This window comes from Lampetra fluviatilis, chromosome 3, assembly GCF_964198595.1.
Source record: "Lampetra fluviatilis chromosome 3, kcLamFluv1.1, whole genome shotgun sequence".
NCBI classification, from domain to species: domain Eukaryota; kingdom Metazoa; phylum Chordata; class Hyperoartia; order Petromyzontiformes; family Petromyzontidae; genus Lampetra; species Lampetra fluviatilis.
Genome location: NC_136277.1, coordinates 32009566 through 32026506, shown reverse-complemented (window position 1 = coordinate 32026506; position 16941 = coordinate 32009566). Strand labels below are relative to the sequence as shown.

Genomic DNA, 16941 nt, shown 5'->3' with positions numbered 1-16941 from the left:
AAAAAAACAGAACATTGGTTTAGCAGTGACATTAACGGAGCTGCATGCAAACAATATTAAAGTTCACATTGTGTGCTGAAAATCTGATCATTGCTTTTGTAACACGCTGTCAGTTGTAACAAACACAAACAACAGTTTGACAGATAAAACATAGAGATATATTCAAGAACACATTTTGGGAAAAAAAAGTCCAATCGACTAAAGGTTGAGTAAACAATGAGGTTCTCAATTCCGCGGAATCTTTTTTACACATGGCACAATCGGTGTTTTTCAGAAGTGATAAACTGTTAATGTCGGAAGGATTTAAAAATGAGGCACAATACCATTTCAGCGTGACATTAAATACTTGATAAAACGATACATTTACAACCACTGTGCATTCAAAACTCATCACAGTGCAGAATCATTCATCAACATGCTTTAATAATCAATACAACTATTTAAAAAGATGGAATAACAAACGTATGCATTGTCTTCAAAAAGCAAAGCGAAAGCAAACATCCTAAAAACAAATGCCATTCCTAAACAAATGTTACATCAAAGGTTATACAAGAACCATTGTGTTTCTGCCAACCTTATATTGTGATTAAAGCAAAAATGTGTATATGTACACATTTCTAGAGTGCATACAGAGTTGTACTCAATTGCAGGACGCCAGTTCGTCTAACTAGGGCTAATTTGATATTTTACTGAGTCGTAGACGTTTTCCCGTTTAAAATATGGTACTTGTAAAGTTAAGGTATAAATAAATATAACATGTATAATTCACAAGTTTGTCCACGCAAGTCCGTGTAAAAATTGTGTGGGTATTTATTCAAACAAACAAAGGTTATCATTATTATTATTGTTCATTACTTTAAAAATAGCATTTGTTTTCAATAACTGTGTGTTTTTGTGTCGTCATGTTTGTCTTGTTAAAGCAGTGACCTTTACAAGTTGATGTTTAGATTATATATAAGCTGCGCATACAAATGTGTTGGTTTTACAAAATAAATGTTTATTTTCTTCATTAAACTCATGAAGGTTTTGCATATTTTGTTTCAATGTTAAATATTTCAGACTACAATACAAAATTTGCTGATTAAAAGATTACCAAAAATGAAACGATCACAATTAATTTTTACTGAAGAGGGCATTGCATCTTTTCCTTTTTCCCTGCAAACATGAACATACTATGCATTACAAGCATCAGACAAAGAATCAATTGCAAGCATGGAAGATTAAATTGTATATTAATTCCAGATATATTTTTAATAGGATTCGATACAAAAACAGGTTATCACTGTTAAAAAAAGTGTGGCCCATCCAAGATTGGCAACATGTAGTGCAGAAGGGTGCTCGGTGTAATTGATGTCAATCAGAGATGAGCATCATGAAGCTCCAAACAGATGGTGGGAGGTTATATAACTGTGAAGCTAAATCCATCCACATTAAAACACAGCAGCTGACGTTATACTTCAACATTACCATACTGCTTGCATATTCTGAAATACCTGGGCCCCAAAAGCAGCCAGACAGCATTTTGCATGAATTTTAAAGTTAACACAAAGTGTGGAATAAATAACTTACATAAGTAAAAGTGTAATTTAGTTTTAACTTTCACTGCAGTTTACTTTAAGATACTAGCAGTCTCAATTTAGAGGTAACACATCCGCTCATTTACATCCGTGACCATCAGAAATTATAAGACACCTTTTAGCGTCATTTTCCAAGAACAGATGAGAAAACGAAAGGACATCAAAGCCCTAATCATTGAGTTGACAAAGCAGCGCAGCTCCTTTGGAGATCCAGTAATCACTGTCCCTTTTAGAAGGTATGAAGACGGTGACAACAAAATTGGTTGAGTGACCTGCAAGGAAGAAAAAAAGTCAAATCTATACATTCATCCTTACACCATTACCCTTTTCCCTGTCATCCTCTCACATTATTACACACTGTTCATGAAGCTTCGAAAATAAACGCACATTATCTTTTTTTAAACGTTTGTGATGAACTGTGTAAACAACTACATTTAAAACAATATGATAGTGCCTTTATACACCATGCAACATAAAAAAATCTATCTCGCGCAATGATTTATTTATAAAATGCAAATGTCAACTCGAGATGAAGGCTAGAGGGATTAGGTGAAATGTACATAGCAACCCTCCTCACAGAATGCGCACACGGCTTTGCATTCTCAGCACAAGTACTTATCGGTCAATAATTCAATATTCATGCTGCAACACAATAGGTCATGTTTCAGAATCAAAGGCAAGTCACTCAAACTGCATTACCAAGATTGGCAAGAACAGCGAAGCCTTGCAACACTCCAAGTAGCCACTTACTGTGGTACATTTAAATGTGTTTTTTCATTCATTCAGATGTTGTCTATTGGTGCCTTTTTGTGAGCAATTTTCATGATTTACAATGAATGGCAAATGATGGTGAAAAAGTTCCTCCTTAAAAATGCTAATAAAATCATGTTTTTGACATATATGAATCATCGTCTTTAACAGGAAGAAAAATATGTGCTCAGTTTAATACTTAGACTTTAAATTATGTAATAATACAGCACATTTAATGTACCGAGTTATACATCTGATTTGAATAAATATAAAACTTTAGCACATTTGGAGTCGCAGTAAAAATCATTGCATAAAGCACATGAAGAACATTGTGTGGAAGCTCAGAGCCATGAACTGATATGTTCGTTTAAGTTATTCCTTGTGACATAATATATATTTAAACACTGTAGATTACCAGATGTATCTTCACATTAATAATCCATTTCTGGTGAAATGATTATATAGTACTGTAATTACATAATAAAATGCACTCCAGAGCAGAGTGGTTTTGGTGCACGGTTATTTTAAACTAACACATCCTAGGACTAAGAAGTAATGAACCTTATTTAAAACTCACACACATAAAATTACAAAAAAGACTGCTTATTACTTTTGGAAGGTATAAAAGATATTTGGATATAATGGTACGTACATTATTGTCTACATGATATCATTATTTAAATCAACCCAAGTAGCATTTTATGCAAACATTTGATAGTTACTAAATAACAAAGCATTTTGTAAGAACAAGTAGATCTGTAAAATTATGAATCACACAATTTGTATAAGATCATTTGCATCCCAATGCATGAATGACAGTTTGCACATATCAACAACAAAAAACTAGCAAATACAATACATCTTTGAAAATGCATGAGTGTAATGATGCACACAGAGATGAACTTATATCACGGTCACGATTTCTCCATGCAGGATTTAATCATCCCTCGTACCTTACAATGAAAGTACTATGTAACATGTAAATGTCCACATTACTACAAAACGTCTTCGTATTCATTCCAATTAAATGCTTAAGAGTCATGGCAGTTATTTTATATGGTTGTATTTTTTGTTTGGTTTTGTATATTTTTTAAGTGCTGCCCATGATTTATTCATGACATCAAACCTTTGCCACAAAACGTGCTCATTAAATTTCAAGTAAAATTTGGAAACAGGACATCTGGTATCACAACTCCTGTTCGTGAAACGGCACATTTTGTGCTGACCTATTTACCTGATTCGAGTGCAGTGTGAGCTGCGGCTTTGAGTGTTGGGTTATATAACTGCAAGGTGAGGGGCAATAGGGGGGAGATGTACTATGTGTAGAAGATATACAATGTTTGGTGCTACGTGTTGGAAATTATGTTGGTAATATGCTTATCAGTACATAATAAATTGCATAATTTAGTTGCATTCCCTCCTCGCTCTACTCCATGCATATATTCGTAACAATAAACGGTCAGATAATGACTCCGTTTCACAATTATGCCATCAAATAGTCAAATAAAAAAACACATAGAAGCAAAATGATACCTCGGTATAAAGTTACTGTGTCACACAATCATTTATACACATGATCAAGAAAACCATAGACTTTAGTTCATCACTTAGCTGAAGTAGACATGTGAGGAAGTTATTTTAACAAAGTGACATTTCATGGAATGCTGACAAATGTGACAAACTAAGGTGACACCGATACTGATGAACAAAAATTCGAGTTAATTCACTAACCTGTAGTAGAGAGAGTTCCTGCACGGGCAGAAGTCTTGTATAGTGGTGCGTGGTAGAGAGATGGATCAGGCTGGTAGTTCTGGCGTGGTTCAAAGTGCAGCACGGGCAGAGGAGGGTTCATCTGCCCTGCCAAAGCATCCTCCATCACCATGTCCTCGTCATCCCAGCGTGAGGCATCCATGAATAACCCATGAACCAGGACACCATCTTGCACAGCGGGCAACTGAACACACATAAAAGTCATCAAGTGTGGCAGTAAATGCAGAGACTAAAACGCACACAATATAATCAATGTAATGAGTATGCCTCTGTTCACATTACAAAGTCGGTATTAGATACGCTTCACATGTTCATATCCCCCCAGATCTACGCACAATGTGTACATGAGCATATAGAGTCAATGTACTTCTCTCGGGGAAATCGGGCACATAAGTTATATAATTCAACCGCCAATACGAGATCTGATGCACACTTGGTAATCTATCGTAGCTAAATATCACCTCAGGCATCAACGTAAGGCAAATGGGGCTTTGCGATACAGTACTTTCATATCGGTTGTGAACAACAGAGATTCTTTCATCGTGCTTTTTTAATTCAATTTGTACTATACCTTTGGCCTTGTTTGAATCCAGTTTTATGTAATAACTGAGCAGTAATTCTTATTTATTTATATACATCACTTTAAAAAATTGGGGAGGCCTTCCTCCAGCTGTGGACTGATCATGACTGAATAGGAATAACAATACCATTTTCAAAAATGAGACCAGAAGCGCTTCAGTAATTATTAAGCATCTCTTTCAGGAGGGTCCCATTATATTACATCAATTTCATTTTGCATAGGCATAGGAGCAAATCAGCGTGCTTGGAAACACCCCCCAAAAATAGGTTTGGAACACTTTATCTTTGTTCTGCTTTGTGTAAGGGCTTTGTTGCCTGACAGATGGGTTTCCATTCATAATCCACCAACTCTACTTCCAGGTTGCTGGATTATGGGGGTGCGCAGATCACACGTGGCACAATATATTAAAGTAAGACACATAACGTACCTTGTAGGTCAATTTGAAAATTGCACAACTAAAAAAAAAGAGGCTAACAGGAGCTAAACTGTACGAGATGCAATTCATTTCAAAATAAAATACCAATCGGGTAGAACGCACAAAGCCAATTGCTTAACTCACTGAAACCAGAGCCGAGTGAAAAGCCAACCTCATAATGCAAAACACAGCTTTTCTTAAGAACGAAGTTTTGTTTACGTTTACAATTTGTTTACACATCAGCAATACCATTCAATAAAACTTAAAAAAAACTAGAAGTATTTTTTGCAAATCACTAAACTGATTTTGGCTGGATAATTCATATGTGTATATTCTTTGGGTCTTTCAGTAAAGCCACGTATATAGAAAAAAATAATGAAAATAGAAATAATAAAAACATCACGACGTTTCGATCGCAACACAAGCAATCGTCATCAGGTGAAAAAAGAGGGGGGAAGCTGCTGAGGCAGGCTGTTTATAAAGGTTTAGAAATTGGCGGGACAGCTAATGTTCGCGTAGGATAGGTCTCCGTGCCCGGCAATAGGTCTACCCCAATCAAAGAGCTGTTTACAAAGGTTTAGAGATGCTTGTAAATGTAAGCTCAGAGAGAGCTAGGAAAGGGCCATCGCTACATGGAGGTGGAAAAGGATGGCAAGCCGCCATTTACTAACACAGCTAACGGTGGCTGTGTTAGTGAATGCAACTCTGAGAGTTGAAACATAGGTAACATAGGTAGCAGTCATTTTAATAATATTTTAATAACTGTTAACATGGGTAACATGCTAGCAGTTATTTTCAACTCTCTGAGTTACATTCACTAACACAGCCACCGTTAGCTGTGTTAGTAAATGGCGGCTTGCCATCCTTTTCCACCTCCATGTAGCGATGGCCCTTTCCTAGCTCTCTCCGAGCTTACATTTACAAGCATCTCTAAACCTTTGTAAACAGCTATTTGATTGGGGTAGACCTACTGCCGGGCACGGAGACCTCTCCTACACTAACATTAGCTGCCCCGCCCATCTCTAAACCTTTATAAACAGCCTGCCTCAGCAGCTTTCCCCCTCTTTTTTCACCTGATGACGATTGCTTGTGTTGCGATCGAAACGTCGTGGTATTTTTATTATTTCTATTTTCATAATTTTTTTCTATATACGTGGCTTTACCGAAAGACCCAAATAATATTAATTCCTGCAATCACGAAAGCTTTAAGTGAAAAATTCACGTGTAACGTTTAAAGGGAAAGTGTACAAAGCTATTTGTTACACCACTCATGTGAGGCTTATAGCCTGCCTCTAGTAAAATGGTCAATTAAGTTAAGAAAAATGCAACAGAATTTTTTTTTCACTCACTTGTTCGAATAGACAGTACTGTATCAATATTTAAATATTGTTTATGCATTTTACATTGCAGCATTGGATCAGCCTGAAGACATTCTTCCATTTTTGGCTTATATATCAATCTGCATTACCGTTCCATGCAATACATAATATATATTCCCAATACAAGCCTTCAGCCAAATGAGATGTAAGGTGAAAGTCAAATTCCTAGAACTAATGTATTATTTACTTTATCAATGTATTAGATAAACCTGTATTAATAGAAGCTTCTTTCTGTCAAACATGTTATATTCAACCAACGTAATATTGAATCTAGATATGTGTCGACATCATGATAAATTACTGTTATTTTTATCGTTATAACTCGTACATGGAGTCTCACATTGATACCTTGGGTAAGGCATCTCCAATCTTCAGCTAGACGAGTGACTCAGGAGTCATCATTTCACAGACACAGCCATATCAGCAACCCCCTATGGACGTCATATCCTAGACTGAGCAACCTCAGGGAAATAATATTTGTGTGGCTGGCTGGGGGAATATAATCTTCATACGTCTACTGCAACCTCCCCTCAAACTGCCAGGCCACACCAAGAGCTGCTTGATTTATTGTGGCTGGGCATCAACGCTATCGTCAGTGTATATGGAAAAGGCAACATCACTCACACTGCTTTAAAACCATTGCACTGCTGGTGAGCCAAGTGTAGCTCCTAGGCCACTAGCAATTATTTGAAAAGGAGTAATGTTAATTGACTATTCAAACAACGGATCAATAACAATGTGATACTGTTTCATAAAGTGACTTTAAATCGATATGTTTACATTGCAGAACTCATCCTCCAAGTTTGTCTGATCATTTGTAGCAAGTATGGTATATAATTAGAAATGGCTAAATAGTAAAAAACAGAAATAATAAATTACTATGCCATTGCAGAAACATACCAACAACAAGCTAAAGGAGCACATATATATGATTTACTGCTCACAATCAGCCAAAAAGGTAACATTTCAATATATATATCCATTTAGGGGATATTGAACATTTCTGTTCATGCAATTTAATTTTCTAGCTTTAAAGACGTGATGCCTCCACAAGGGTTTCATTTTCATCTTTAAAATATGTATTAGCGAGTACCCAGAAGCCGTGACAGCTTGCATCAAAAAGCCCCAAGGAGCTGCCATCCCAGTCAAATCATTCTGCACAATAACACATTTAACATAGAATTTGCATCGTCTATATTAAATACCAGCATGATACATCATCACATGTTTTGCTTAGCTATTTGTTTACTGCCTTGTAATTTTTCAACATAATCCAGCATTAAGTTGTATCTGACAAAAAAAGCATGATTTACCATTGTTCATGATGGAATTTATTCATTTAAATCATACAAATGCATTTTAAATTGCCCTTTTATTTTTTTCTCATAATATTGTGTAAATTTACCTGGTGAATATCCTATTTTGGAGGACATTATTAAATTACAATTTTTGTTTTCACTCCCCTAAAGCAGTCTTCCAGGCAACTGTCTACACATTATTCCGAAGACTAGCCTCTAATTGTTTCCAGCATCTCGCCAGAATTGTTTTTTTTATAGTTAATCAACATTAGTTTTTTTTCCCTGGGGCCCCAGTGTCACCTCCGTTTTAATGAACCTTTGGTCAAGAACTTCTGTGGCAAAATACAATATTTAATTGATGAGTGCGGGCACTCCCCCACCCCTACCTACATCACAAAACGCCAAAACAGGTCCCACAACAGAGAATGCAACAAACAAGTTAGGAACTTTGTCTGACTCTGTAATTCCCATAGCCTCCTACTGTGACTGCCATCTACCCATTACGTTCTTCTCAGGAGGGAAATAAGACAGGAGAGGTAAGTGGTGATGGCTGGCTATGAAACCTGAATTTTAAATGACTGAAAACCGAGTTTTAATAACAGTAGCCAACAGCATGTTCCTCAAAAGACAAACTATAAATATAGCTATCCAGAGAACGGTAACCCACAGAATATTGTTTTACCATTTACAGATATCAGGCTAAGTTATCGGCACTGGAAGAGGTTCGTGTTGTGAGGAACATGCCAATGGGTGTCCACTGCAAAACAAGAAACAAACCATAAGCGGTGTTCCTTGGCAAATCAAAAAGCCTGAAACGGCTTCACAACCAAATGTGAATAAAAATTTTTGAATCCAGAGCGATACACATATATATGTAGGCCTTACAACTCTGAATTGATAATAAACTGTATTTGCAGATCAGTGGACACAAATGTGCAGTTAACTATGAGTGCAATTACCTGTGTGTCTGCTTCCAGCTCCTCTCCGAACTGCTGGGTTTTCATGGCTTCAGCCACTGATGTCTGGTCACGATAAACTGGCAATGTTTTGTAGTGAAAGCCAAGCTCGTCGATAGGCAGGTTGTATTTGCGGGCATGGTTTTGCAGAGTACCTGTGTGGGGTGGTTGTGGGGGAGAATTATGGAGAGAGTTAGTGAGGTGGGTAATTTTGAGGGGTAGGGGTGAGGAGTGTAACAGAGCAGTCGTGGGTGAAGGAGAGAGCTATGAACACACAAGGGAGAATACATCACTCGCAATCACATATTATAAAATCTAAATTTTAATTTGCTCTGGGTGAAAATAGGCTGCATTCCAAAACCGATATATCAGAATGTTTTGTATTATGTTTGCTATGATTGTATATCTCCATCAAACAGAATGTGCGCATGCATACAATACTCTGTTTAAGAGCAGGTTAATGCTAACTTTTTATAAAGCAAAGCTGGAATAAATCATTACGGAAAATATTAAAAAGATTATTCTTATATTATGCATTAGTAGCAAACATTTATCATTAAATATAATTTGACTGTTTAATTAATACGCTATTGAATGCACAATCTGCTTCGTTGTTATATATGATGACTAAAACACAATGAACATTTTAAATAATAGCCTTTGCACAATATACAAATGAGCATAAAAAATACATGAATCTTAAATGAAAGTATATGCCTTACATAAAACATTACAATTATATCATGTGAATATGTTAAAGCTCTACTCTGTATCCTAATAACTTCATGTCGACACAATGACTCACACCGATTGCTCAGACGGTGTAGGATGATCTCATTTACATCTCACAGCAATATATCAACGGTAATCAACAACACAGGAAAATGGCAGAAAAAGAATACATTTATTAGAAAAGGACTACATGGGAACTAATATTATCTTTATACTTAACTTTGCATACTTTTTTTAATAATAGATCAACGGATTAATAGAGTTCTTTCGGTAAAGTCATGTAGAAGGGAAGTAATAAAATAATAAAAATTAAACATAAAAAAACAATTCTCACAACGTTTCGGCTTCAACGCAAGCAGCCGTCTTCAGGTGAAGAATGAGACACTGCCAAGCTAGGAGCTTGTAGATAAGCTGAGTTGGAGGTGGAAGAAGAAGAGAGCCTTAACAAAAGAATGTGCATATCAAGAGGAATTTAGCATATTCATAGGAAATGCGTAGTAGGTGGGTGGGGGGGTTTTCAAAGTCATATTATGCCCATGCATTATGCAGGATCAGCAGCACCAAAGGGAGAGGGGGGTAGCATTAACAAAGGGAGGGCATGTTAAAAGTATGTAGAAGCAATGAAACATGTGAATGGCAAAACGGTGGCAGGAGATCTGCAGCGGAGCAAATAATGCATTCCCTGTGGAGAACACAAGATACACAGTTAATGCCAGTGAGTGGACTGCGGTCTGAAAGTCACCATAAACGTGAACAACAATCAGTTAAGATCCGAAGTGGTTTATTACGTCCTTCCAATGATTGCTGAGCCAGAATCCATCTTCTCGGTTGAAATTGTCTCTGTGTTTGTATATGTGGATCGCCTCATGAACGAATCTCTCATGGTAGCCAGATGGCTTGCAGAGAACCTCTGTCTTGGAGAAGTCAATGTCATGTGAACCCACTGAATTGTAACAGTGATCTGCCACGGCTGAGGTGTTTGTTCTACCGTGTTTCAGGTCAGCTTTATGTTCACGGATGCGGTCCGAGACATGTCGTTTGGTTTCTCCAATGTAACTGCTACCACAGAGGCAACTTAGTTTGTAGACGCCAGGGTACTGTATGTCTGGAACCACGTCTTTTACAGACGGAACCAGATCACGGATTTTATGTACTGTGTTGAATCGTACCTGAATCTTGTGTTTAATCAGGATTTTGGAGATATTTTTTGTGACCCCAGCAATGTAGGGTAAGGTGATGGTTTTGAAAGGCTCCTCAGCAGGATCCTTCTTGACGGTTGGAGTGATGGCCTTGCGGATTGTGTAGTCGGAGTAACCATTAGCCTTAAGAGCTTGGCGTACGTGTTTGAGTTCACTGGCAATGTGTTCCTGGTCGGAGATGCATTGGGCTCTATGGTATAGAGTCTGATGAGGGAGTTCTTCTGGGATGGATGGTGGTGGGAATCCGGTTTTAGGTAGGCATCCGTATGGGTGGCTTTCCTGTAGACAGAATGGCTCATTGAACCATCAGGTCTCCTTTTAATTAGGACATCCAAAAAGGGTAGCTTGCCATCTTTTTCGACTTCCATGGTGAATCTGATGGCTGGGTGTATGGAATTGATGTGGTCGAGAAATTGGTCTAGAGCAGGCCGGCCATGTGGCCAGATGACAAAAGTGTCATCTACGTACCTCTTCCATAAGGTCGGGTGTAGAGTGGCAGTCTGGATGGCGTCAGTCTCAAATTTCTCCATGAAAATGTTGGCTACAACCGGAGATAGGGGGGAGCCCATTGGGGTGCCCTCAGTTTGCTTGTAGAAGGTTCCATTCCAGGTGAAGTATGTATTGGTTAAGCAGTGTCTCACCAGGGGGGGGTACCCCAGCATTCAGTCCTTGATGAACCAAGTCTTCAATGATTGCGATGGTGTCAGGCACAGGAACCTTGGTGAACAAGGAAACCACATCAAAACTGACAAGCAGGTCGTCTGGGGACAGGGAAATCCCCTTGATTGTCGATACCAGGTCAGTAGAGTTTTGTACCGCAGAGGTGGTTTTTCCAGTGAAAGGCCGTAGGATTTCAGACAAAAAACGAGCCAGTTTGTAAGTGGGGGAGTTTATAGTAGAGACAAATGGGACGAAGAGGTGTATCTTCTTTATGTATCTTTGGCAAGCCGTACAATCTTGGTGGCCTGGCTGCAGAAGGTTTCAACGAGAACTGTTTGGTCTGATCAATTAATGCGGTTGAAACATAAATGATTTTGTTGGTTTTGGTGACGAGGCTGTTGGTGGGGTCTCTTTTTATTTTTGTATAGCTGCCATCGTTGAGTAGTTCTTGAATTTTGTTATTGTATTCTATTTTGTCCATGATGACAGTGGCATTGCCTTTGTCGGCTGAGAGGATGACAATGTCATCCATCTTTTTTAATTGAGCTAATTCAAAACGCTCATCTTTGCTGATGTTGCTAGCTGGCATCTTAGCGTTTTTGAGGGTTGCAGAGATTTCAGATCCACATATACAAACACAGAGACAATTTCAACCGAGAAGATGGATTCTGGCTCAGCAATCATTGGAAGGACGTAATAAACCACTTCGGATCTTAACTGATTGTTGTTCACGTTTATGGTGACTTTCAGACCGCAGTCCACTCACTGGCATTAACTGTGTATCTTGTGTTCTCCACAGGGAATGCATTATTTGCTCCACTGCGGATCTCCTGCCACCGTTATCCCATTCACATGTTTCATTGCTTCTACATACTTTTAACATGCCCTCCCTTTGTTAATGCTACCCCCCCTCCCTTTGGTGCTGCTGATCCTGCATAATGCATGGGCATAATATGACTTTGAAAACCCCCCCGCCCACCTACTACGCATTTCCCATGAATATGCTAAATTCCTCTTGATATGCACATTCTTTTGTTAAGGCTCTCTTCTTCTTCCACCTCCAACTCAGCTTATATACAAGCTCCTAGCTTGGCAGTGTCTCATTCTTCACCTGAAGACGGCTGCTTGCGTTGTAGCCGAAACGTCGTGAGAATTGTTTTATTATGTTTTATTTTTATTATTTTATTACTTCCCTTCTACGTGACTTTACCGAAAGAACCAAGAAGATGAATCCCTGCAGTCACGAAAGCTTTAAATCGAAAAAAAAAGAGCTATAATTACTCTTTGGTTCTTTCGGTAAAGTCACGTAGGTAGAAAAATAATATTAAAAAAATATATATCACGACGTTTCGATCGCAATACAAGCGGTTATCCTCAGGCGGAAAAAATAATCCAGCAGTGAAACTGCTGAACCAGCGAGGGAGCTGTTACAGCAAGAGGTTATTTATGTGGCGATACAGCGCTCAGATAATTCATTATGTTTACTTATTTTACAATAAAAAAAAATATTTTTCACAAGCGCTGAAAGAGCTATTTCATGATCTGAATACTCAACATTGGAGCAGAATGAATGTGATTCGATGTATGCAATCGTCCTTATTTGTCTAGTGGACTCTGCAAGGTGACATCATGTGGACACAATGTGACACCATTTTACAGCAGTCAAACCAAAATGATAGTGAAACCACCTTGCATTGCAACTCTCTGCAGAAATGCATAATTTACATGGCCAATTGATAAAAGTCTTGGAATGCTTGGCTGCAATATGTGTAGCCTTGATGCCAATACAACTACTGTTATTTTAGTAATATTTAGCTGTATATTTTCAGAGGAAAATTTTACTTTTTTGTAATCATTAATGTGAATAAAGTGCATGACCTAACAATAATTATTGATTAAATAACATTTTTCATACAATTTCCGAAGCAAAAGTATACATTTTTTGCAGTACTTTATTGAAACTACTGTATTGTATGGTAATTATGTGGTGAGAGAAATATGTGCAGTGAATGTGAAATAGTTTTTAACCTCTAAGTATATGGTATCATAATGAAAATGTTTTCGAAGTGAAACATATTATTTTCCGATACCTGTCAAAAATCCTTGTGGGAAGAAAAATCCAGATATCCAAAAACACTTGGGTGGCCCGGTCTTTATCCAGGCCTAGGAGAATAAGGTAAACATAGTCAAACAAAATGGATAAACTGGAAAAAAATGGAAAAAAAGTATTTTGCAGTGAATTAACATTCTACCACATTGCACATTTCCAAAGCTGATAGCCATCAACCACCTTTCCGAAATCCATTTGAGTTTTGGATGAATGGTAAGTGAGCAGTAAAAAAATACCTTATCAAACAATGACTCCTGCTAACCTCCATCCACTGCCTTACGATATGTCTTAGAGATACTGGTCTGGATGGACTCCAGAGAAAAAGGCAGTTAGTGATTGTAAATGACTCCCTCTGACAAACCTTAGTGTCTCTCTTTCCATGGAAATGTTACTATCCCATTGAAAATAGCAAGGATTTGATCTTAACATTGTAAACACATAAGAAGTGAACACAACACTCTTTGCAAATATAAATTTCAATAACTTTAGAAAAATGGCAATAAACATTTTGTATGTAAAAATCAGCAGCAATTTTGATTCCACCAAGTAATATAGTAATGCTTCAAAAGATGGCCTTGCCATCCACTCTGACATCCAACTTTGATATGGTTTCCTCTTGAGATGGTGCTAAGGAGCTCCAACTAAATGATGCCAAAACAGAAGTACTCCTAATCGGCAAAAGGATGACTCTTGTATATGTCTCCAGTTTGAGCACGCACCTCCTGAACAGGCAAATAATCTGCAAAACGTTGGGGCTGGAATTGATCCTGAGCTCCTGTTCTCTTCCCACACATCTCTGCAGGAACTCATACATCCATCTGGGCCAAATCTGATATTTCCTTACCCCAGGTGCCAATGAGACCCCATACACACCTTCATAACATCCCGATTGGACAATTGCAACTCTCTCCTCTGCAGCCTCCCCAAGTCCCACACCCATATAAAGACCACATCACCCAAGTACTCCTATGCACCCAGTGACCCACAATCCATTCCCAGATCAATTTCAAGAATTCTCTTTCCATCCTCAACATCCTCCATGAACTCACAACTGCTTATTTCTTTCCTCTCATCTCACTCTACCCCTATCCCATACTTCATTCAGACAACCAATTATATGTTTCAAAGCCCCCAGTCAAACTTCACTCAGTGGGATGTCACTCATTCTCCTCTGCTAGCCCCATGTCTGGAGCTCCATTCTCTCAACCCTCCATGCTGTCGACACCCATGCCCCTCTTCAAGTCCAAGCTCAAGACCTTCCCGCCTGGCTGCCTTTAGAATGAATATTCTTACTACATCTGTACAGCATCTTGAGATGTGGCCACATCTAAATGCTATATGAATGCAATTTGTATTGTAAGTAGCATGGCAATATCATAAAAGCTCCAATACCAACTATCGTGTCATTATCAGGCATGGTGAATCCATTGCTGGATGAAGGCATCCCCAAAGTACTACCATCTCCTGCAATTCTGCGACGTAATAACCAACTACAGTATATCACCATTAATCTCATAGCGCTGTGAAAAATGATATATTCAAGACTTTTTAGTTAATCCAGCAATAACTCTAGTCTGTTCATTTGTAATTTATGAAGAATAAATTAGATTTCAATGATCCTCTGAATAATTTATATCTCAAGGACTTTTGAACATATTGACAGCAAACAAAAAGTGTACCCAAGGCACAAATTAAAATCCAGTAAACATTTGCCAATGTGGCAACGATTGAGTGCGAAACTATTAATGAACCAATGATATGGTATGTTGAAACATGTTTTACAGGATATTCATATGAAGACATTTTTTAAAATTCTTTTTAACAAGAAATTATATCAGTTATTGTATAACTCAATTTTTAAAAAAATAAGTGAGTATCGAAATATAAATTACATTCTAGCAATATTTATCTGAAGCTTAATTATTGCAACACTGCAGTTTTTTTTTGTAAAAACATGGTTAGGTAGGGCTCGTTTCAGAATTTAGCAGCTGCTTTCCCCTAAAGAGGCCAGACACAGCACCTGATACTGAATTTTAATAGAATCTTCCCTTGGGAGGAGGAATACAAGGTGCATTACAAGTCTGAAATTGAAACTGGTTTTCAACAACAGGACCACTGTTCACATTGCATTGCACTGACTCGCATCATTGATGAAGCTCACGCATTTTGAATAATTCACAAACAAAAACAGTTTTCATTAAAATTCAACACATGAAACTTGTTCATGTATAATACAGAACACCCAACCTCAGAACAGTCTCTATGATTGGGAAATTCATAAAACATGTAATATCGTTTACAAAAATCTTAATTTCATTAAAAACACTTCAGAATTTGCAAAAAACAAAACATAATTGTAAAGTGTCAGCCTTACATCAATAAATATGGTTCGCAAAGCCAGGTCCTTCACCCAACCACCCAATGGCTTGAGGGATGGGTATGCATTGTCACTCCACAGCACTGGCACTTGGCTATTGAGGAAACTGTTGTAAATCTTCTCCATCTCCTCCGACATCACCACAAAGCCGGCTATTGCTTTCTTAAGGGTGTGCAGGGAATTCTGCAGAAGGCACATGCACAACAAAATCACTGTTAGCGCTCACGTGAAGCTAAGTGTGTTTTCCGAAATGTGAATGATTTATTTAATTAGATGAAAACACAACAATATTCCCTAATTAGTTCATTATAACACCCTTACACAAGGAAACCTTTTCATGGAAAAATGGCAGAATTTATTGGCAGGGAATTTTGTCATAGCTATCTTCTATTACATTATCTTACAATCAATCTCCTACAAACAATCCTTCAAACAGCATACACAAATCATTAAAATACCAGCATCAGAAAATATCACGATCATCACCTTATCGATGGTAGCTGCTATAGTTGATTATCAATTCTGTGTTTTGTGCGACAGAACAGCATATAATCTAACATTTACAATGAGGTCCTTCCTGGGATATTTTTTTTTTCTTTAGAAGTAGATTTAACCCGATCACGATGCTCCTTTTCTATGTTCTGGATGTCTACTTGTTGTTAATTTTCTTTAAAATAGTTTTTTTCTTTAGAATAGCGTTGTGTATTTAGTTTGTTGTCCTTCCCCCGTACCTCCGATGAGCACGGTTGGCTACGTACGGTGCAAAAGTTCGACATACATACATTGTCTATCCTTACATTACATTATTATGCTGAATAAAACAAAGTGCTTAGGTGATGCAGTCACCTCAATTCATCCATTTTTGCTGCATAATAATGGGTAAAGTCAAGCAAAACACTTTGCTTTAAAATAACTAAAATGCGTACATAAAATAAAAGGGTAAAACACATGACAAGTTACTTGACACTGCATACAAGGTTTTTTTTTTACTCTATGAAATTGTGGCAGAAGGATAAACTGCCAACAATAACCAAAATAAATCCAGGCCAGATGCTGTTGACAGAAGCAATCAACAAATAAACAGCACCCTGCATGTAAGCGCAGGTGAGGCAACACCACTGCTCTTTAGGATGCTAGA

General features: G+C 37.7%; 1 protein-coding gene across 1 annotated transcript in view; it reads right to left on the bottom strand.

Annotated features, from left to right (window-relative positions):
- Positions 1-41: 41 nt before the first annotated feature.
- DNAH6 (dynein axonemal heavy chain 6) overlaps positions 42-16941 on the bottom strand; it is an 81051-nt gene continuing 64151 nt past the window's right edge. Inside the window, exons 73-77 of the mRNA XM_078854883.1 lie at positions 15801-15986; positions 13407-13479; positions 8729-8880; positions 4059-4281; positions 42-1849 (exon numbers count right to left, since the gene is read on the bottom strand). Of these exons, the coding sequence (XP_078711009.1) occupies positions 1746-1849; positions 4059-4281; positions 8729-8880; positions 13407-13479; positions 15801-15986 (738 nt within the window). The 3' untranslated portion in view covers positions 42-1745. The remainder of the gene's footprint in view (positions 1850-4058; positions 4282-8728; positions 8881-13406; positions 13480-15800; positions 15987-16941) is intronic.